This window comes from Diorhabda sublineata, chromosome 3 (assembly GCF_026230105.1).
Source record: "Diorhabda sublineata isolate icDioSubl1.1 chromosome 3, icDioSubl1.1, whole genome shotgun sequence".
Taxonomy (NCBI): Eukaryota; Metazoa; Arthropoda; class Insecta; order Coleoptera; family Chrysomelidae; genus Diorhabda; species Diorhabda sublineata.
In genome coordinates, this window is record NC_079476.1 from 15,847,128 (window position 1) to 15,871,811 (window position 24,684).

General features: G+C 33.0%; 1 protein-coding gene across 1 annotated transcript in view; it reads left to right on the forward strand.

The window, feature by feature from the left end:
- LOC130441447 (uncharacterized) overlaps positions 1 to 24,684 on the forward strand; it is a 189,432-nt gene that overhangs the window by 97,595 nt on the left and 67,153 nt on the right. Inside the window, exons 3-4 of the mRNA XM_056775140.1 lie at positions 131 to 266; positions 19,621 to 19,754. Coding sequence (XP_056631118.1) covers positions 131 to 266; positions 19,621 to 19,754 — 270 coding nt within the window. The remainder of the gene's footprint in view (positions 1 to 130; positions 267 to 19,620; positions 19,755 to 24,684) is intronic.

Sequence of the window (24,684 nt, forward strand, 5' to 3'; positions counted from 1 at the left end):
ATATTACGCCATCTCATTTTTCTGTGTATTACTTGAAAAATAGACAGTTAACGATTTCAAACATATTTTGAATAAAGAATTTTGGTAATTGCGCTTGTTCTTCTTAGCTCATATATTTTTCTTGTTGCAGATGGCTAAATCAAATTCAACGAGAGTTACTTTGGAAAATGTTGAGAGGGATACAGCAGGAAAATTCAAGTGTGAAGTATCTGCAGATGCTCCCCTTTTCCATACTGACATAATGACAGCTGATTTGATTGTCGCGGGTAAGAAAACTTTTGTGAAGTTATTTCCAAATGATAAACGGTAACCGATCCCTAACTACACCACAAAATTGATAAACTCTGGTGACAAATCTGAAGATCGTCAGGCCAAACAACATCTAGCATTTCTAGTTTAGTCAGACAATAATCTTAAGTTTCCCATCAAAAATTGTATCCAAGATTCTTGGCCCGATATATGGAACAAGAGGTTCACGATATTATCAAACAGTGAGGGTCAACATAAACATATATTTTATTAAAATAATTGGATCTTTGATATGATGAAAGAAATATTTTTGCTCAACTTAATGAAAGATGACATTATATCTCTGAAATCTTGGCAAATTCATCTTGGTTAAAAAAATGGAAATAGATGGTGAACATTTTCAAGCGATGATTTTATATGACTTTCGATTTGGATTAAACCAAGCGCGGATCCAGTGGGGATCATGTCCTTCCTAAACCCTGATTAATATCCATTTTTGTATGTGCATATTAGTATAGTTTAATTTTTAATAAATTGTAATTTTTTAGTTAGAATTGATAAACGTTATTATGATTATTTAACAAGTCAAAATAAACTCAATCAAAACTCTTCGCATTATCCGTTATTTCGCGTTATTCAACTGTAATGGAGAACTACCCTAGACAAAACAAGAATATACAGTATACTGACTAACGCTGTGATATATGATTCAAAGTCTATGAGGAATTCAGTTTTAAAGTAAAAATTGCGTAAAATTCGTCATTATAATGTCAAAAACAACGTAATTAACTTTTTTGTGTTTAATATTTTGTGGGTAAAAGGCTTAAAATGCCATGTCTCTGAGGGAGGACTCGCCTTAATACTATTGACCATGGATCTGCCCTTGGATTAAACCATCAGGATGAATTTTGTGAAAATCGTACAAAATCGGTTGTTGTCCCAGGAAACATCGATACTGTGCGTAATCTGATATTGCAAGATCGTAATGTGACAAACCATGAGATTGAAGTATACTTAGGAATTGGTTTCACTCGCATACATTGGATATTGTATGAAAATGAGGCTATCAAAAATATTTGATCACGTGGGGTACCGCATAATTTGACAATCGCTCAAAAAAAGTCGTGGATCGTTGCATATGAATCTGAAACTAGTCATCTTTCAAAATGAGCCAAGTCAAACAAAAGTTATACGGGCACGAAGAAACACTTCGAAGCTAATGGTCGCCAGTTTTTTCGGAAAAACTAAACATTGCAATCGTTCCACTATAGCAATGTAGAACGCTCAGTTTTAAGTGATATGCCAGCATTTTTTCCTAGAAGTGTTTGAAAAAATTAGGAAAACTAATCGCAGAAGACACATCAGTTCAGACCAAAACGTTTTTGAACAGTTAAAATATCGAATTGATCGTACAGAGGATCAATTTGATTTTCTAACTGTCCTTGTTTGGCATTATTATTCTCGCAGATCCAAAATAAATGACGAGGTCAACATTTTTCTATACTTAAAAAAGCAGTTGATGGGTCCAAATCACATATTTTAGAGATACCTCAATCAGAATGGAAAAAATTTTGAGTAGGAACCTTCCTATTATTATACCTTGAACTTACTAATTACTAATGGTTTCTTGCATATTAAATAAATATATTACTTCTCAATTTGATCTCAATTTTAGACTGTTATATATATATATATATATATATATATATATATATATATATATATATATATATATATATTACAATAAATTTCGCTGTATACAAAAAAATCATTTATATTCCAATTATGACCAAGGCTATTTTTGAATTAAGAGTGCCATATAACATTCGGAATATTTTGAGAAGCTTTGGAGAAACTAAGCACTTCAAAATAGGGACGTAACTCATCTTCTTACCTGTATGGGATGTAGACCCTTTCGTTCCAACACGTATTAGATTGATAGTCCAACCTAGGAGTACAATAATTGTTAAGAGCTTTTCGAATAATTCGTCAAAATAACAGAATAATGGAATAGGATTGTGAAGGGTACGGTAGAAAATCTCTCATTAGTTTCGATATTGAGGAATTGATCAAATAATAGACAGTATTGAAAATTTTTATTATTTCTTGAAAACGCCAATCTAATCAATCTAATCCCAAATCTTAATAATAAGGGAGGAGTTACATTCTATATTTATTTCGAAATCGCCCAGATTCAGGAGTAATTGCGAAAATATTTGGAATTAGGGCGAGCTTAATAGGTAATGCGTCTCGTGTTGCATATGATGCACATCTGTATAGTATGATTCCTTTTTAAATAAAAGCATGCAAATTCTATTTCTTTCCATTTATTTATATGAATAGCAGAAAAATAGAAAAAATATCTTAAACCATTCGTAATGTTAAAATGTTGTGAGCTAGTTGACGTGAAATCGACTGCTGTCGAACATGAAGCGGATGACAGTAACTTCAGTGCCTATGTAGCAAAAAGCGATTTTACTGCTGATATCTATCGACTGATAATTTACTTTACTACTGATTTTTTTAAAAAAATCATGCAAGACGCTTTCTGGAACACATTTGACATTTAATATTTATTTTCCTTTGATAAAAAGTCATTATGGACTTTTTCCCGGATATACAATGTATCCCCAAATACATGAAACGACTCCCATTCGAGATGAAAATTTTGTCACTGCTCAGTGGAAGGCTAGGTTTTAACATCATTTGAGTTTTGAAAAATCAAATATTCTCCTATTATTTTCCAGAAAACATATTTTTCTGAGGTATTGTATATAATAAATATTAAAAAAAAGCCGTGAGCAGCAGAGCTCCACCACGAAAGTCGAATTTTTCGTCGAATGAAGAAATTAACTGATACACAAGCAAATCTTTCCATAAAATGAATTTCTTGGAAATGATATCAATTCTCAATCTTATTTCTTTATATGGAAAATTTGCTATTCCTCAATAACTTTTCATTTCACAAGTTAATTCTCTCTCTCGAATGAAAATTCATAATTTCAATAGACCTGGTGGTCTTGAACCCTCTTGTTCAATTCCAATTGACAACAAAGAAAAAATTGTCATAATGACAAGAAATTTCGAAAATGGGAAGTAAAAAAAATCACCCTAGCAACGATCATACTCGTATTATTCATTAACTAGGAGGCGGTCCAGTTCAACAATTACAACGATCAAAATGATTTTGGACGTTTTGTGCTAGAAGAAGAAAACTTTGAGCTTAAGAAAGAGAATTCTTTAACATCACCCCTACTTTCATGCGAAGTTCGAACCCTCTAGTTAAACTTTTTCTGGCCAAAAATGAGAAAATATAACAAAAATGACCATAAAATGGAGAGGGGTGGAGATGGAAAGTTTCGACAATAGACAGGAAATCATCTCGCATCTAATTGAACCTACATGTGAAATTTCATTTTTCAGTCACTTTTCTTTTGACCTGCAGAGGTGAGCAAAAGTCAAGAACCATTTTTTTTGCACTGCGACCCCTCGAAATATTCATAACTACAGACATTTGAAAAACCATCATAATCGTGTTCAGGAGGTCTCAAAACATGGGAAAAATGATGTGCCCCCCATTTTTCTTCTAGTCATGCCTACCGTAATAGTCTAATTTTTCCTTGAAAAATTCGACTAAAAAGTTATTGAGAAAACTTGTTTAGAATCAACAAATTTTCTATTTTCATATTATAAGCAAGTAACAAAATGATGCTCATCTTGATCAATGCATTATCGGCAACGTTTCTCAAAGGAGAGGCAGGTCCGGCGAAGCACGTCAATCTGTCCACGAAAAGTTTCAAATTCTTCTTTAGCTGCAGTTCGGAGATCGAGAAGGGTGCGAGCTCCTCTTGCAAAAACACCGCCCTTCAAATGACCAGACAGAAATAAATCACAGGGTTTCAGATAATATGAGCATGTGGGCCACTTAACGAATGTTCATTTGCCTATCCATTCTCCAAAATGAGCATTAATGTATTTCTGCATATACTCGTATAACATGTATTGCTGCATGAAATGACGGTGGTTCACGAGAGTTGTCAAATAATAGTGGTAGTATACGAATTGTTCTCTTTCTTGCAAAATTAAGTTGAAATTCGTACATTAATCGCAGGTCCGTACCATTTTCGCCGAATTAAAATACCTTCACCTACCGTGGACAACAACGCGAAAAAATATGCATCCACCAGGATCTTTCGTGATAGAAAACAGCCTCGAAAAACCACAAACGCTGAAGATAAACATATGGTATTAATCAGTGAATGTGATTGACCACTCACGAGTCAAAGATAGCAGATCAATAAATCTAGTGATCTTAGTGATCTTTGAGTACTTCTACATTAAAAATGAGAGTGAGAGAAGGCCTTTTTGGAAGGGTGGCATTAAAGAAACATCTTTTGAGACGTCAAAATAAAATAAAAATGTTGTAGTGACTTAAAGAACATGAAAACTGTACGCATGAAGAGTGGCAGAAAGTTTTATGGAATAGGCAAAGTTTGAATTATTTGGGTCTAAGAAAAAAGTGTTTGTGCGCAGGTCAAAGAAAGAACGTATGCGGCGGAGGTTCGGCGACTGGAATCTGGAAAATTGGTCGAAAGAAGGGTATAAAAATATAGTTTTGGTCAGAACCTGATCGGCACATAATATATGTTACCTTATGACAACTATCACTTGCATACCTTGAAGCTGTACGAAGAGTATTTGTAAGACTTGGAAAGGAACAATGTACTGAAAGTAGTGATTTGGCCGCCACAGGGGCCGAGTCTCAACCCGATAGAGTTGTTATGGGATAAATTGGAAGGGGAAGTTAGAAAGCAGTGCCAGAAAATCCTGAAACAAATATACGATGATTATTTGTCTACATTTTTACAAAGAATGTCAAAATTGTGCACTGAAATAATAAAAACAAAAAGGGGCTACATCGATGAATAAAAAATTTAAATACGTATTGGTTTTATTTGTTGTTTATTACGCAAACTAAAGGGTGTGCAAAAACTTTTGACCGGTAATGTACATGCGGATTTCATCAAGACTCAACTTATTCGCATTCAAATTCTCGCGACGATTCCGCGCTTCCTGAACAAGGTATTATTAAAGCAGAATTTGCATGTAGAAGTAAAGATCTAGCAGAAATATGACCATCTATCTATTGCAACATGTTAAAAAAATATTTTATTTGTAAGGATAACAAAAATAAATAATTTTCCTTCTAAAATGATAAACGTAATTAGTAGGAATTTCTTCTCTCGTTATTCTGTATATTTCTTTCTATTATCTATTTTTAGGTGGTTGTTCACACAAAGCTCAATTATATGTTCTCTTTGTCCGTTTCTCCTTCTGAGCAGGATTCTATTCCTCTGTTCGTTTTTCCCACTCTTCCGTTTTATAATGTTACAAAAACACCCTACTTGTTATAGCTTATTTTTCGTATTTAAATAAGTTCATTTTACTACAGTATGTTACACCACGGAAATTTTTCTTTGTCTACCGTATATAAATACAATTTCAATACTCCATAGTGCTTAAGCGACTTTTGCTACGTTCACTGAAATAAACTTGTTTTGGTCTATGAAAGTCATCTGTAAAGTTCTTTAACATATACCTCGTATAAATATGAGAAATACAGTTCTGACTCTTTTTAAATAGTACATTTTTTCGTTGTGCTTCTTCACATGTTTCAATAAAACAAATTAACTGCAACCGAAACACATTGAACGGAATATCAAAGCAAAGAATAAGCGCAATTTGCATTTCAAATTTGAGGTCTCCGAAGTAATTTTTTTGTGACACCGAGGAAGTTTCTTGAATACATTCGCTGCTTTAATCATATCGTATTTGAACCGGTACACCCGCTCTCTATTTTTAACAGCTGTTGCTACTCCATCATCTTTAAGTCTGTAAAAAGAATATCTTTGCTCATATTTATAAGACTAGGTCTTTCGGGGCCTAAGGAGTTCATTGAAGTCTAATCCCTGAAGCACTTTCAAATACTCATCGTTTATTGGAGTTAGATAGAACGTATAGAACGTGGTTTTGTTGCGATTATTGATTACAGTTGAAATTAGATTTATTCGTAGAAATATTACAAAGATGGTGAGCAGATTTTTTATCAATTCATAATACTATGAAAAAAGACAATTTCTAAGTGTTTTCATCGAATGGTAAATACAATTATGTAACTGGATAATGATGTTAATTTTGAAATAACTGGGATTAATTTTTTCCTCAAATGACGTTAAAAGTGATATTATTAATCCCAACTGACATGAGAGAATATGAATAGAGGTTTCGTCCTCGTGCGACAAATGTGCAAGTCTAGCGTCTTTAGGTGTCCATTGAGACGACAGTACTGCGATAGGACTCCTGTTAGTATTCGTAGATTGTTCTTACTTAGGTTGATACATTTAGAAGATCTTCTCTGGTTATTTATAGTTTCTCAGAAGAATCTTTGTCAGTCTCCCAGTGCTTTTCTCATTGTTCTGTTGCTGATACCACAGAAGAGTCTCGTGATGGACTTATCCGCCACCGCTTTACTGAGCTAATCAGCAATTCCATTCTCCTCCGCTCTGGTATGTCTCGGAATCCATTGTAGGGTAACTTAATCACTCTTACCTAGCTCGTTTAATATTTCTATCCCAAATAAGTTTGGATTTACTTGAGCTAGAAAAATGCTTGGTATGTTTTCCAGGTTTTTAGAGTGTTCAATTCTTGGCCTGTGTTCTAATTCAGTTCTGTCTGCTGATTTAGATCCGTCCGTATAGCATTAAATGACATTTATGTTCAACTCTTGTATGGTGTTTTGATCCACTTACTTCTACAGCGTAGTATTCAGTTGACATGCTCCAGGTTCGGTCAATATTAAAGGTTGGTTTTCCTTTAGTGATGTCGACACCAAGCAATTTAAGTTATGTTTCTTCTGCCACGCTTTCCCGTACAATTTAGAATCACTTCTACTGAAGTTATTTGGCATTATTTTATGGCTCACCTTGCACATATGTAAGTCAGTCTTTGTACCTGCGAGAGATTGCTCCTCGTTGTATTAAGACTTGTTCTAGTGCCTCAAACTACCGGCCCATATGTGATGATTGGTCTCAGAATTGCCGTGTACGTTCGCAGTAAGATCAAACATCAGGTTCGTCTGGCTCACTAAATGTTCGTGTTCTTCCACGGTAGTTTCGCTTCTTTTGCATTCTATTTCCATTGGGGCCACTGAGATTAATTCTCTTTGGTCCAGACTTTTGATATAAAGGTTATTTGTGCCCTCCACATCTTCCTTAGCATTTTCAGTGCTTGGAGAGGTTTTGTTTTGCACCATTTCCTTTAGGACTGGAAATGGTATTTTTATCAAATTTATAATCGATGGTCGGGAGGATTGTTCCCCTATACCTACCCTTAAGAGCTGACCATTACTTTCTTTACTTTCATTTACTAAATATTATGGATATTATAAAACAGAAGAGGCCGATCATTTCATGCAAAAAATGAGTAGGCCTTTTCTTCTTTTGTGCAAGAAGAAATGCAAGCATTCTTTGGTCTACTTATTATTTTTGAAGCCGGTCACTTCGCGAAAGAGCCAATATATGTGGTATGAAACCAAGAATCAACTTTGTGTTGGCCTCTATTATTATGTGCTTTGTCTCGCAACAGATTCCAATAGATTATGAGGTTTCTAAGATTCGACAATTTTGAAACAGGACATGAAAGAAAACACACGAATAAATATGCCAAAATCAGATATTCTGATGGTTTTCCATTGAATTATAAGAATCCTAGAATTCATATGATCGCTGGATAAGCAGTTAGTCACTATCCGATACAAGGTTCCTTTTTTGGCTTCAAATGAAGAGTAAACTGAATAAGTGAAGCTTAAAAACCTAGGCTTTGGATAGGTTAGGTTAGATTTGGTAATTCAACATAGACAATAAATATGCAGCCTTAGTTGGTTAAAGTAGGTGAAAAACCTGAGAAATGCAAAGGACAAACGGTATTGATGGACCTGGTAAATCATCTATCTACAGGATATGTAACAACTACCACAAATTGTTTTACCAGCATTTAACTAGCTAATAAGCTTTTAGATGAGAATCTTTCCTTATGCTGCGTGAAAAGGATTCTCATATTTCAAAAAACCACTTCCAGCAAAACATAAAAAAGAATTTGCTTTTATGAAAATTAAGACCTTAGTTTCCTACGTAGCAAAAAAATGCGACAGTTATGATTTTATCGACAGAACATTTCGATGACAAATAAGTAGAGAGGCTACCAGTAAAAAGCGCAGATCAAATACCAAATTCCAGTTTTAGGACCGATCGCATGTGCACTTTCAAAATTGTCGTTCGCGGGGTGGTGAAGTCATCGACCTGAAAACGACAATTCTGAAAGTGTGAACGGTCCCTAAACTGATTCGGAATATAACCCACAAACAAATCTATTATCTCACAATACAATAAAACCAAGAGTGTAGTTGATACAACAGATAATTTGCAAAGAAAATCACGGCACAAATAAAAAGTAATCGGTAGCTGATGGCTTTATTTTTCCATCTGCTGGATATTTGTGGCATCAACGCCTATAAATTGTAGATCTTAAAAAATTCAGAATAGAAAATTAATCGTTTGGATGAGAATGTTTTTTGAAGTTGAGCCAAGAATCGATTAGAAAAAATATAATCCGTAGATACCACTAAGACAAATCGCAACTATCCACGTTGACTATTTTGTCAGAATTAAACGTAAGGAAGGAATGACCTGTTCAAGTTATTGGTAGATAACAGATTGTTATGCGATAGAAGTGAAGATAGAGAATTTCGAAATTTCTGTATGTGCAGAACATTCAAAATTATAACAGTTTCGAACAAATTTGACAATTAAATCAATCAATGTTCAAGGTATAGGTAAAATTCTTGTTCTTTTTTCATAATTATTTTAGTTTTTGTTGCATCTAATCATTCCATAATATTTTTTCAGATTGTGTTCATTCATTTATTGATGTAAAAATATAATTTAAATGAGTAGATTGTGTTTTATTCTGAATATTTCTCAATTATATCATTAAAACACTAATAATAAGCACTAATAGTGTTATGGTACATTTGCACCCTACTCTGTATTAAATTTGAGCTTTTAAATACAGGTTCTTGACGGTTATTTTGATGAAGATAGCCATTGCTATTACTTCGTTCTATTCTTTTTATTATTAGGAAAGATATTAGGGTTTTACTAATTACGTAGTTAACAATTCATTTGTATAGGGTTTTGATTGCATTTCGTGAGTTATTATCTAATCGTCTTCTTCCAAACTCTTCCATATTTTTGCCCTGCCACTTTGTCAAAAGCATTTTTCATATCATTTAATCCAATTAATACATTTGTATTCCGCGAACAACTACATTTGTACACTTTCACCTCTTTGGAATCCGCTTTGTGCATAATTTATTGTATTTTCTATGTTTGGTTATCTTTTTTTGTACAGTTACATCGATGTACAGAGTTAAAATTGTTAGTAACAAGGTGACCCAGTTTTCTGGCATCTTCGCCGCATTCCAAGCAAGGTTGCATATTTTAGTGAATAAGTATAAAGCTCTCTTTGTCATTGATTCCAGCATTTCATGTGTTATTTTGTCGCATTCTGTAGCTTCTCCATGTTTTAGCTATTTGATCATTCCTATATTCTCTTCTTATCGATATCCTTCTTCTCACCATAGTTCTTCTCCTATTTATGTTATTAATTTCTCTATTTTCCTAATTATTTGCTGCTGGTCCTCTACGTTGCTTGAAATTCACCTTTCTTCATATCATTCTTAACCTTTTCCGTTTAAATTCTACCATTTTCAGCCTTTATGTACAATTCGTCTTGTTTCTTGCCTTTTATTTAAGAATTAATTGTTAAGTAGAATAATATCTGGTTTCTCTTGCTGTTACTTTTTAGTTTGTTACCGAAATCTACTTAACTCGTTTTAGTTGCTTCGGCTACTATGTATTTAACTTTGTTATCTGTATTTTTAGTAGTTTTCCACTGTTCTTCTAGCCAGATATCATTTCCATATTTTTTTCCCTATTTATTCCTTCATTTGATAGCGTTTTGTCACGTATTTCTCTTCTAATTTATATATTCTCATAGTTCGAAATGTACATGTTTTCTTCATTTTCATCTATTTTTTCATTTTTCCCCTCCGTTGATATGAGCAGGAAGTGATCAATACCAATCTCAACTCCGTGTTTGTCTCTAGTATCAGTTATCGCTTTTCTTTTTCTTAAGTTCACTATAACGTAATCGATAATAGATCTTTTCTTTATTCTTTTTACTTCCCTTGTGTATGATTTTGTGTGTATTATTGTGTATTATTTTTGTATGATTTTGTGTTGGAATTATTTACTCTCAGGTGATGTGGGAAGCTAAATTGAAATAACTAAAATGAGGAAACTTGATATCAAGTTCTTTTCGAATGAATGGCGATTGTTCATACATACTCATCAAAATAAAATTAGGGTCATAAAGTCATATAATAGGGATCCAAAATCATTCATAGCAATTCACCATTCTGCGAAACTAGAAGAAACCTATGAAAATATCCGTCACTTTTCAAAAAAAAATGTACGTTAACTGCTACAAGTAGCAAATATGTAGAGATTTGAAAGTTGCTACAATTTTAATCAGGGAAGGTTCACGAAATCTTGTAGTGGATGAATTATGGTGAACAAATTTTCAGGGAAGCTCGAATTTTAGCTGTGGTTTAAAAATATGCAGTTTGTGCCTCTTAAAAAAATGCTTTTTCCTGTGCTTCACATTAAACTTGTACTAATGAAAAACTTTCTGTAGACTATGAATAAAAATAGAATAACTTATTTCGGATTACAAAATAAAAAATCGCTTGGCGATATAAATTCCATAGCAAATCCAAACCAATCAACTACTTAGAGCTCGAAACTCATTCGTGAGTGTCGTGAAGGATTTTTTGGGCGAGACTATGGATACAAATTATGGATATGTACTTAAAGAGCAATGAGATGTCTACAAATCACTTGCTTGCCAAAATTTCATTAAAAATTCACTTTCTCTAAACTTATCTATCATTTTTTGAGAATTTTGAAACTGGCAGTGACGAGCAGCCTAGAAGGCTTCACCAAGAATAATGTAAATTTGGAAAGAATAGCAATATGATACAGCCATGACAGTTGATTTCTGCTAATTTTTGCAAAAGGAAGGAAAAGGTAGAAGGAAAAAAGGAAATTTGTTAGGTTAGGTTAGGTTAGGTTAGGTTAGGTTAGGTTAGGTTAGGTTAGGTTAACCTAATCTAACGTTTAAAATCCTGTAAATTCACTATGATGTTAATTTTGTCAGTTTATTTCACTATTTCGTCATCTTTTCTCTTTACTTTTGTATACAATTTTATATTGGAATCATTTATTCATAATTATCAGGTATTGCGAGAAACTAAAATATCTATCTATCTATTCACAATTATCTTTGCAGAAATGAACTTTCTAAGTGACTGTGCTTACAAAGTTTGTTGTATACAGTTGTGGTTAAACAATTTATTGAGGTATAATCTTCAAAGCACTTCAAACCACACATATTCTATAAGCTTAGTACGCAGACACTTTCGTAATTGTTATCAACAAATTGTCGTGAATCGAATTCTCATATATTACAACTTCATACACGATTTCGAGGAATCGTCCTCTGAGAAATAAGACATAACTGGAAATAATGTTGTCTTGGTTTGTTGAAAACTTGTATTTGAAGTTACATGATCCGTAGATTAACTTGTAATGCCAAGGGAATTCACGAACGGAGTTGTGGACTTTAGTATTGAACTTGGAGCAATATCTAATTGGTAAACAATACACTAAATGCAGCTTTAACCCAAGGATTAACAAATCATTAATTATGTTAGAAGAACGTATATGTTAATTGAACGTGGTTTGAATTTTGAAAAATTGTCGGCGTGATAAATTATTTAAATCAAAATATATTTCTATCCCTGTTTATTCACAAGGTGTCCTGAGACTTTCACAATTAGAAACCTACAAAATTTGAATTCCAACCTCGTTTTATAAAAAATCCTGACTCAAGACTCAATCTTTATACAAATTGGGTTTCGTTTAATTTTTCTGAATCTCAATCTTAATTATAGCTGATATTAAAAGTCTCCATGAGCTCGAAACCCAGACTCCTTGCTCCCAACCTCGTCAAAACGAAGGTACACTGCGAAGAACGGAATTTTTTTCATCTAATTGTTATAAAACTTGACACAATGATAGTTCAAAGCAAGCTAATCAAAAATTTCAATGTGCACGAAACACCAAAGCCCGCCAAAACTACCCCTTGATACTCTAAGATTACAATAAGAGGAGAGGTTTTGGGCAGGAACAAATGGCAGTCACTGGGCGCCAGATCAGGGCTGCAGGGAGGATGATCTAGAGTTTCCCATTGAAAATATTTGATGAGATCTTTGGTTTAGCCACATGTGGACGGGCATTGTCATGCAGCAAAACGATACCCTTACTCAACTTGCCACGTCTTTTGTTCTGGATTGCACGACGCAGATTGTTCTATGCCTCATTACGAGGCTGAAACTTCACTAGCAATGCTTGTACTATGATACAATTATTCTAAATAATTGATATCAAATTCATATTTGTCAAAATCACTATCGTTTAAATCAATTACAATGTCTATTTAAAACTGGTACTTGTTGCATATATTGGTTTTCAACTCGATTTACGAGATTTATACCATTTCTTCAATTCTTGGTGCTACTGTTTGAACATCATTCCATTATCAGTTCCATAACTGAGGAGGAATTTTTGGGTAAAGTGTTTTTAGCTCTTTTCTGTCTCTTCAGTTGGAACCATATTAATTTGATTGGATTTAAAACACACTAGTACGGAGTTAATCTTAAAATAGTGTTCTAAAACCTCTATGAGTTGTATCAATAATATTTTACTAAATATGTTCTGTTCAAATAGAAATTTGTCTTTAATGATACGAGGTGTTATTCAACACAATTACACTGTGTGCATGTAGCTATGGTAACAGATTTTTGTTAAATCAAGATTAGAAAAGGGTCCCTTTAATATCTTAGTGATGATCTGAAGAACTTTCCTCAACATGCTTAGAACTTAATAATAACGCATTATTCATCCAAACCCACCACAATTACTCCAGAATTTTTGTCATATACTCATTTCTCTACTACATCAAACGACTACTTTCAATTACTATTTGCCTTTTCATTCACTGTTTTATATCTAAAACCATGTTTTTTGAAAAATGTTTCCATTGTTCGTACCGAAACTATCTCAAGGATATGTTTGCTTTCCAGTTCTGCGAGAATACCTAGAAGATTTCGATGCGAAGATATTGCAAATTGTTTCGTATATTGGAGTTGATCTAACAGGTTTTATGTTCAAAAAACTTTCTAATAATTTCTTCAAGTTTAGTCAAAGTATTTGACAAAACCATTGTATACTGGATAGTACCTCTTCTTGACATTCTTCAACTATAAATCAGTTTTTGAGCATCTGTTGATAGATATTGCCGTCTTTGTTTAACTGCTTGGCTCTGTGCTGGGCTCTAGTAGCACGTTTACCAAATCTGCTAATCGACTTGTTGGTGGTCGATCTTGTCACGGTTGCCACATACTGTTCATAAAATTTTTAATAAAGAATAATTTGACCTCAAATACACCGCACACTTGCACAGCTGATAACTAACTACTGAATGTGAATCGGAAACCCTATTAAAAGTACCCGAAAAAAAAAAATTCCGTATTATGGATAATACCCTTTTTACGTTCATCATTCTTTTAATATTTTTCATAAGCATCTACATATTAGTCAATGCAAGATAAAATGGTTCCTGCCGTTTAGGCCATTTAGGCAAGGTTGAAAAGTGGTGGCCACTCAAGGCAAGCTTGAAGAGACATTGATTCAATGACAAGCACACCTCAAGTACCAGAATACTGCTGCTACGTAAGCATAATTTTCAAGAGTTCTTTCCCAGTCTTTACATGTAGAATAATAATTTAATATTTGTTCATCATTTACATCCACCACTTCATCTTCTGCTGCATAAGTTATTCACGGCTGGTGTAGTGCAGTACTCCTTGAAAATCTAGAGTGTGATTCTTATCAATCCTGGTTCAAGTAGTCTTTGGTTATATTGAAACTGTCTTCATCATCTCTTGCAATCTTATATTGAACGTATGCTGGAGCTGAAAGGTTTTCTAATATTTCTAATCCAGAGTCAAGAGGCGTCTATTATCAAAATTTGTTCTAAATAGAACAATTTACTGTTTCTCAATATTTTTGATACCTTCGATTCGAGCCATTTGCTGTCGCAAGTGAGCGATTCGTCATTTTCAATATTCATCTTACACATCGAAAATGTCAGAAATCTTAGTAAATGTATTTGCGCGCTCTCCACTCTTTCTGGAAAGGACTGTTTTGTTACCAGTGAGGTCGCTGTTTTACTATCCTGAAAATAGCCGTATAAGAGATAATGTCACGAAACCCAATATTCATGAGCATGTAGCGGGATTTTTCCAAAGATATTTGGAATGTATGTGAAATGAAAATGTTAATTATGATATAGTTAATATAAATATTCATAGTATCGCCTTGGTGTCAGCTACGAATAAATCGTTATGCTAATTCAAAATCTTGGAATTCGATAGAGATCTGATATTTTTCATTTTATGAAGGTTGTTTTCTCTACCTCTAAATGCAGCAGATGCATAGTAGGCGACAGCGGATCAGTCCTGCTCAAACGTTCTGTTACTGGCAAATCCAGCAGGTCATTTTCAGTTAAGTTGCTGTCGCTATTGGTTTTCTCGTTTCTTGCAGGTGGAGCAATGCAGCGGATATTCATCGGAGAATGAGTCGAATGTAAATCGAAATCTTTATGAGGTTGGCTTTGTTCGTGAGTGGAATCAAAAATTTGAAGATGGCTGAAGTGATTTATCGATACAATTTCCGGAAGTTGAAAGATCTACCCCGTACTCTGTCAAAGAAATTTGGAAATCTGTTCCATTATTTTTATAGTTGCAAGCCTCTTCATTAGTATATATGGCACGTATCAAATCATAATGAAGAAAAATAACACAAAACCCCGTTATGGAAGAAAACTGTTCTACTGTTAATATACTGTTAAGAACAATTTCACAGAATGATTTCCTGGGCCGGCTCTGTCCAGCAACTAAGGAATTTTAAAAATTCTGCGAATTCACGCGGTGTTTTCTGGGCGACGTCTTTCACATGTCTTTATAAAAGGCGGAAGTCTTTTGATGTTTATTTATATACAATTTTTTAGTAGCAGGCGGTTTATTTACAGTATTTCTTCTAAATTATTTTTAGGTCTATTTATGTATTTCTTCTGTTTCTTTTTGTTCTGAAGCTTTGTAGAATTTTATTTAGGTATATAAATGATTTGTGTAAACGCAGTTATGAAGGTCATTTATACATAATACAGACGTCTACAATAAATGGGAAATTTTGTTAATATAACTTCGAATGGAGAATAATAATAATCATAATAATAATAATAGTAGTAATAATAATAATAATACATGTAAAATTTCAATTTATACTAAATTGTATTATGCCTGTCTACCAGATCTATGGTAGATTGTCGAATTCTGCCACAGAATACTAAGGTATCTCAAGCAGAAATGCCTTTCTCAATCTCTGGAATTTATTGAATTAATTTGCTATTTTTAATTCAGAAAGTAGCTGATTGAATGATTTTTTGACTCTGATGCAGAAATTTTATACCAGATCAGAAGTGGGTATGGTTAAGTAAATGAAAACTTTCTCTGCAGCACCGGCGAATTAGGTGGCATATGACCCCGAGCCATGCAATTTTTGTGTATTTCTCTTCAACGTAATAACCAAATAGAAATTATATTTATCATTCGAATAAAATTTTAGAATCTATCACACTAAATTTTCCATTTATCAAAGTATAAGGAAATATATAAAATTGCGAATCTCGTGCTGAAACATTACTATATGGGGTTAAGATCTTTTTTTTAATAATTTTCTTGAGAGTTGGCTGTATTTTAAATATTGTAGCAGGGTAAGTAGACTAGTTATATGATTTTAGATTATCTTAAAAAATATCTTTCCCTATGGCTGGTTAAAACTTCATATCGAAAATTTTTAGAATAACTAATATAGTATCTTGATATTTATTTTTTTGTTATTTTCTATCAGATTTTGATGGCAGGATTCGTCTCCATATCAATTTTTCAGGATAATTCGCATATTATCGATTTTTTCTATGAAAATAGTGCTTTACGATGTTTTACTATAATTGAAAATGCATGGTATGCTTATGTAAGAAACCCCAGAATCAATCAAAACAAATAAATTCTGTATTGACACCTCATTTGGAATTCTTCTCTAATAAATCTCTTCAACCGTCAACTAATTTTATATTAATCGTCATCAAACAGCCAGTCTTTTCCACTCCTGGACAAAGGTCACGCTTAATATTCACCACTGTACAAGTTCCCCAGCTACTGTCATCCAACTGGGAACCACCCTCTTGATAAGGTCATACCGGCGTGTCAATGGGCGTCCTTTACTCCTAACGGCATCTTCTATGGGTTTTAACTCAATAATTCTTTTGGTCCAGCGATTTTCATGGCCCGCCCAGTTCCATATCAGTTCAGTTATTCTGAATTCGTTAACTATCGCATTCGTTAAATCCGTCTTTTTGCATAATGTTATATTTGTCACTCAGTCCCTCATAGTTAAACCTACAATTGCTCCATTACTTGGATTTCGTTTATGAAAGATTATGTTAAAAATAAAGTTTCACCATCGCATGTTAGCAGTTGATTTCCAACACCTATCTCTTCAAATAAACAAGGAATTTCAGATTTAAAGGCATAATTGAGTTTACTGAAGTCGGCCCATTTTGAATCTTTGCTTATTTCACAAATCACAGATACACAGATCTGCATACTTTTGACATAGTCGAGACGGTCTGCTATTAGTACAAGGTCAACGAAGCATTTAAAATAATCAAGTTTTTCATTATCTTTATTAATACCTCTATCGTCAAACTCAATTTCCTTGAAAATATATTTCAATAGAGTAATGAACAGATTTGGTTCGGTGTCGTCGTCTTGTTCTACTCCTCTTTCTATGCTTAAGTTAGTCATGCTTTAGTTATGCTTCTGAGTCATGTTTCAGACATGCTTTCGCGTTGTCGTATACAAGTTTTATGGTTGTAGTCTATACTATTTTTTTTTATATTGAATTGTGAGATTCAATGTGTATGAATTTTATTAAATTCTTGTTTCCTAGCACCTAACCAGGTGTCAGATTAACATTTCCAAGATTCACAATTTACTTGAGATATCATATCGTCGGTACCATGCTAAATTATGAATCTGAAAATTGGCATTTTTCAGGAAAGCCAAAACACTGAATATAATCTTTTCGCGTTTGGTTATTTTCAATTTTTAAATTTTTATAGATTTCTTTTAATGTAAAACTATTGTTCGAAGGTATCATTTTAATTTTATTTATTATATATATATATATATATATATATATATATATATATATATATATATATATATATATATATATATATATATATATATATATATATGAAGTTTCATGGCATTTATTTTCGCTACTTTACATTCATATAGGATACAAGAAGGAAATTAATGATAATGGATGAAAAGTTGAAAACAAACGTTTTTTTTACTAAGAACAACTTTCATTGAACACAAGATAACGCAATAAATCTTTAAAAATATAATATAAATAATGGAAAGTAAATAATCAGTAAGTAAAGTAATTCAGGTACATTCTACAAACGATTAATCGAAAACATATAATAAATGAAAAATAAATTTACTGTTCAGTTTCGGTATTATCGGGTTCCGCCAGAGAATCACGGATTGACTTGGAACTAGGAAGCTTATTATAAAAAGACCTGTGTGCCCTGGGAACTAGCCCTTGATTGCATAGATGCAATAAATCTTTTTTTTTCTCACTTCCGATATACGAATCTGACCATCGTATGGCATAAAAGGTTCAGGAGGGCTATCATTGGAAGTAGTGAATTTTTTCCTTCGTTTTCGTTTTCGGATCAAAACATCGAAATCAATGCCATCTAAATTAGTTTCGACAAAAACTTTATTCACTTTACATTTCCTGTATTGCAACCACATACAAGAATTGGAACTTATTAGGTTTTTCTTTTTCTCAGTGGTTTCTGGAACAAATTTGTCTTCATAACGATGAAAATTTAGAAAATCATCATGATGGAGCCTAGTCACATCGCGAGGTTTTGGTTTTGTACACGCCAATCTGATCAATTCCAGTCAGAGGGTACGTGTACTGGTATATTTTTTGCTTTAGCCTCAATTTTAGAGTGGACCGAGTCACACTCCATTTGCAAATAGCCTAACTCAAAATAAACATGATCAATAGTTTCCAAATGAGTAACGCATACAGGCACATTCAAGAAAAGTTAAAATTTTTCTGCTACCCTCCGAAACTGTCAGACAACATGCGAACTTTGGTTACTTCAGGGTGGTCAAAATGAATTTGAAAATTTCAATACTATCCCTCTTTCCCTCAGTTTCGTTCTAGGTATAACAATTGACTTCTGCGTTCCCCAAATTATATATAGTCAAAACAGCTAGCTTGCACCCGTAAAAAATCGGCCCAGCTGCTCCTTTAGGCGTGGTCAAAACAGACTGGAGATCAAATAGATTTTTTGGTATTCAGAAAGTGAAGCTTGAGGGGAGTTAAACACTTCAACGGCTGAAAAAAGTTCATGCTGTGGACGTATCGGAGTTCCTCCTGACAACAGACCTTTAGCGACTGAAGGTTCGAATTTAATAAGCACTACGCACTCCAGTTGAGGAATGAGATAGTTTACAATGAAATAAGATTTCAATTCTAGAAAAACATTCATGAATAATTATGCAGAGACAAAATTACAATATATACTATCGAATGTGCCATATTTGATACATTACAATGGTTCAATTTGCGCATTCAATTGTCTAGTGGTAATAAACGAAACTAACTAACGAAACTGGCATTTTCGCCAGTTTAGATTATAACGTTTGGGAATTTTTTCTATTTGTTCAACTATGTAAGCTGTTGATTATCTTATTCGTAAATATAGCAAAGCTTTGAATTCGTGAAAATGACATTGGGTTACTACCATCTAACAGATTCATCATTTTACCAATAGGTAGCCGTTTTTTAGTACTACGGGAAACCATCGAACTTAAAAAAAGCGATTTTTCACATTCGTTATTTTACCATGGTGCCGACGATATCATCCGAAATCGCTTGTACATAACATTGAATTTTACTTTAATTATTCCAGATGTTCCAGAAGATGGTCCTGTATTACGAACAGAAGCTCATAAAGTTGCTCCTGGTGAGAAGATCAAAGCAAATTGTTCAACACCTGGATCATACCCCACTATGAACATAACTTGGTTTGCTAATACTTTGAAGGTGAGTTGACTAATATTCTCATATAGATATGTATTTGACGTTCATCAAAGAAAGTATTCTAAAAATTGATACTTCCTTGCCATTTTACTTGAAGTTGAAATCATATTTATAATCAGTATTATTACTTATCTCATTAGCATAATTTACATCAGGTATTAGCTCTCTCATACATTTCTTGGTTTTGTATTGCAGCTACCTATATACCCAGAAATTTTTTTATATCCTTATTCTGAATAATTTCTCCTGTTAAAATCACCAGAGCTGGAAGTAGAGACATTAATTATCACCAATAATATCAGTTTTCATATGTGAAAATTCTTGAGCATCACTTAAGACATGTCCTATCTTGAAAAGCACATCGTTGGTTTGATCATTTGTATAGTGGAAATTTGACGCTTGAAGATCGTTCCCGCTCAGGTCATCCACCTAAGTGGGATATTGAGGTTACAAGGAAAGCATAAAAATCCAGCCTAGTACTTGCCCTCGCCAATTATCGGACTGCCTTGGACCTTCTCAAGATAGATTGTCACTTAAAATTATAAGTTCCCGGAAAGAGCTACAAGAGTATACCAGAATTTAAGCGAAACTAAGAGTTGAATTTTAGTATTTTATTGGACGCGTTGTTATTTGCAATGAACAATAAATTCACCCAAACCCGAACATCGAAAATGAGTGGTTAGACAAAGTACAATTACAAGAGCTCGTCGCAGAGAGGGATCATTTAGAGCCTTGTCTTGTTGTGTGTCTGGGGGAATTATGAAAAATGTATGTACTTTGAAATCATTCAAGATGGTCAAACCATCAATTCCGAGGTATATACTTTACAGATTATGCTAATATTTAAGGGTTTATTTGAAAAATATCCAAGTTTAGACCATCGAAAGCGGGTTCTCTTACAATCAACACATGCTAAATCATTTACTGTGAAAGTTACGCGAAATAAGATCGACGAACTTAATATTATTATATTCCTACTGCAAACAGCATTTAGTCCGGACTGTCAGATTTCTATTTATTCAGATCTATGATCAAAAGTTTGGATCCAAAAGAGATATTGAAAATATAGTGTGACAGTTGTTAATATCTATGCCCAAAGAATGGTTTTACTTACCAAGAGCTTGCTTGCAAGAGGTTTTGTTAAAACCATAGAATACGACGTACCATATTATTTGATAAACAAAGTGAACATTTGGAAACAAAAAAATGATGAGACACCCTCCATCAATTTCCATTTCTTACTCAAATTTTCACTAGATTTGAAGCGGTAGAATTTTTGAAGAAATTTTTACTGCTTTTTCATTTCATATTATTCTTATTACTTGAATATGAATGTTAAACGTCTGGTGATGTAAGACTAGGTGTTCCCATCAAGTCAAGTGGAATAGAAAGATGTCGAGAGCGTTCTCTTAGAATGAATCAGTAAGCTTAATAATTCTATGAAGCGTCAATTTAAATATTGATTTTAAATTTGACGATTTAATGATTTTTTAGAGAAATAACAACGTCGTGTTTTGTTCTTTCGAGATACACTTCAAAATGTATATAATGATTTACTAATAATCGATCTTAACATATAGTTTCATTGAATTCATGATTGGAAACATGAAATAAATTACTTATTAGCTTCCAAGTATTTCCCACGATATAGTTTATTTTTGTTCTATGAACCTTTTTAACAAAATTTATCCTAGACTAGATCTAGAAAATAAAAAATGTTGTACTGCATCGTACCTAGAGACATTACCCAGGCATTAGACAATGTATGGCTGGATAACCTCTTGAGTAAAATCATAAAATCCTTACCTAAAGATCGAACACCATTCCTTAAATTAAACCCAGAATTTCACAATGTAGTGGAGCTACTATTGTATCTCCTCTTTACAGCTAATCTGCCAAATAGCAATGAAGTATTAGCAGCCAAATTTGCATACTACACCGTTTAATTAGTGTCACAAATATTTTCTGTTGTAGCGTCAAACACACAACAGTTTCACCTCGATAAGGTAGGAAACTGATTAAAAAAATTGAAGCGAATTGAAGCAAATGAATTAAGGTTGGTTCCAGTAACTTTTATCAACCGTAGAAGCAAATATACAGAAGTTCCTCTAAACAACCAAAATCTAGGCATGCCTAAATGGAACACATCTTTACTAAGAGCAAAGAATAGGGTTTGAAACTAAGAGATTTATACTGACTGATGGGTAGAAAATCTCAATTATCTTTAAAAAAAGCAATCCTCGATCCTAACTTATTACTAGTTACTAGCTAACTAATCCAGCTATTCTCAATCTCGGGTCCTCGGAGAAAGTTAACTGATTCGCAGACATTTCGCCTATCCACGAGAAAAATTTACTTAATTTTGTTCTACGTAATTCATGATTAGTACGGCACTGAAGACAAATTCCCGAAATTCTTATAAGTGTTTTTCTTATCGTTGGAAGTAACGAACGTACAGAATATTCTGACAGACATTCTGGTGTTACTAAAAGAATTCAGCAAGTAGCTATTTTTGATTTATTAATGACCCACTGTATAATACAAAAACAACATTTAGCTGCAAAAAGTTTATCTATAGAATTAAATAAGGTTTTAGCGAAATCTATAAAAACTATTAATTCTATTTAAAAAACGATTTAAACTGCAATTATTCGCAATATTTTGTCAGGAGGTTGGTGAGAACATGAGCAATTATTATTTCATACAGATGTTCGATGGCTCTCGCGGAATAAGATTTTAACGATTTAAATTTGCGTTTCATTTATTTTATAAAATGGATGGATTTAAGAAAAAAATACTAATTTTTGGGTAGATGAAGTAAATAACAATAATATTGATAATTATTTTGATTTTGTTAATTTGCAAAAAGATTTAAACTTATCAAAATTAAATGAAATCATAGCGCAACACTTACAAGTTCAAATATTAGTTTCGAAAAATATTTCCCACCTGAAAAAACCATGTGTAAAAAAATGTGTGGATCATAAACCATTATTCTGTTATACCAAAATTTTTTCCCAAGGAAATGACTTATTTTATGAAGGTGCTAAGGGGCTAAGCTGCTAAACGTTGCACTACTTCGATTAGAAAATGCTTCTGAAAAAAAGAAACTCAATCATTTAATTGCTGCAAATAGTTGGCCAGTGATGAAGCATAAACTTGTGAACTCTAAGTGCACCTGGAACTCTTCCAAACTGACGAGCATCATCCATACATACATATATGAGTCTAATAGATTGTGTTACTAATGTAACGAACATAAAAAAACACAAAAACGCGTACCGAAATCAAACCTCAAGCTACACTAGAAATAACAAACGTTTAATTAAAGCACAAAGTGAGATTCTGAAAAATATACTTGTTGATAATTCATTTACATAGATAGGAGATATGGCGGAAGCTCTGGTCACAATACTCACAAACAGATGTTACTGACAAGTTGCTCTCTGTATTTTTATTTATTCATTTGAGGTGAGCGACGGTCGAAATATAATTTTGCAAAATCCACGGAGATCATTAACATTCTATTGTCGACTTATGAAATAATTTTTGCAAAAGAATTAAATGAATTCACTATAACGGAAAATAACAAAGTTTTGGGAGAAGTTTTTACTGTCCACTTCTCAAAGTATTTTTTGTTTGGATATGAAGAAATGGCAGGCAGATGATATTGATTGACCAGATGAGGCTTATTGTTACCAATGAAAGACTTGGTTAGGGTAACAAAAATAATGAGAAGACAGGTTTCCCATAAATGCGGCACTGAGTGGAGAAATTACAGGGTATCAATTTGATTATATTAGAGCCGTTTTATTTTAAAACTAGAGCCAAGAAACCTAAAACAAAGATTTTGTAAGTGCCATAATGTTAAAAAAATATCACGTATTTCCACAAATACTGATTTGCTGAAACTGTTGTGAGTTCATAAAAGTAGAACCGAGAATTTCCTGGAGAACTTCTATTTTTAATCATCTCTATTAAAAACTGATAAAGTGACAAGTGATAAGTTCACTTATCACTTGATTGCTCTAATGTACAAGAATCATCCTACGATAAATATTGAACCAAGTTCTACAATAAAAATGTTCAGTTTTGGGTGTAGATTTGATAGTGTTTTTCTTCTTAACAATACCGATTAAATACTTTCTATATTCAAAAATATAACTCAACTTTCTTAATAATCAATTGATAAATAACTATTTAAGAAAACAACAAAGAATCATAAGCCATTGAATTACATATTTCTGTTGACTTAGCTTGTTCTGGGCGACTCACTATGAGACGTCAATAAGGAGGACGTATAAAATCATTGATTATTCTATTCTTTGAATTGACTGTAGTTCCCTAGTTTGTACTGAACAAAATACTGTGCGTCGGAGCTGTGTTATGATCCAACACCTGATTCATTATATGGATCTCAGTTTTTGTTTTGTTATAATACTTGAAGAAAAAATATTCAACTTTACAGAAATTTCCAAGACTCTTAAAATCTCTCTTTTTAAATATTATAACCCAAATATATGAGTACAACAAGCTGGACAGTGGTTTTTTTCAATAAATTCATTTACATTGTACTCGTTGGATGAAATTACGAAAAAAACGATTGCCCTCAAAACTCATGTTGGTATGACTCAAAATTCAAAATTTAGACTTTATAATGATTTATTTCACAAATTTATATAATTCTTGTCGTTTATAAGCTTTTAATTCTCATGAATGGAGAATACAGCAAGATTTTTTTTTCCTGCTAAAAGTTTTCTTTCCAAGAAATTCAGATTAACTCACACCATGCGGCTTTTATTAGAAATTGACTTCATCTAATCTAATTCCCATTAAAGTAGTGTCATTTTAAACGGGGAAATGGCCAGAGGCATAGAAATGAGTCGTTGTTGTGGTTTCGTCATGGTTCATATTCATGGTTCAAATTTTGTCC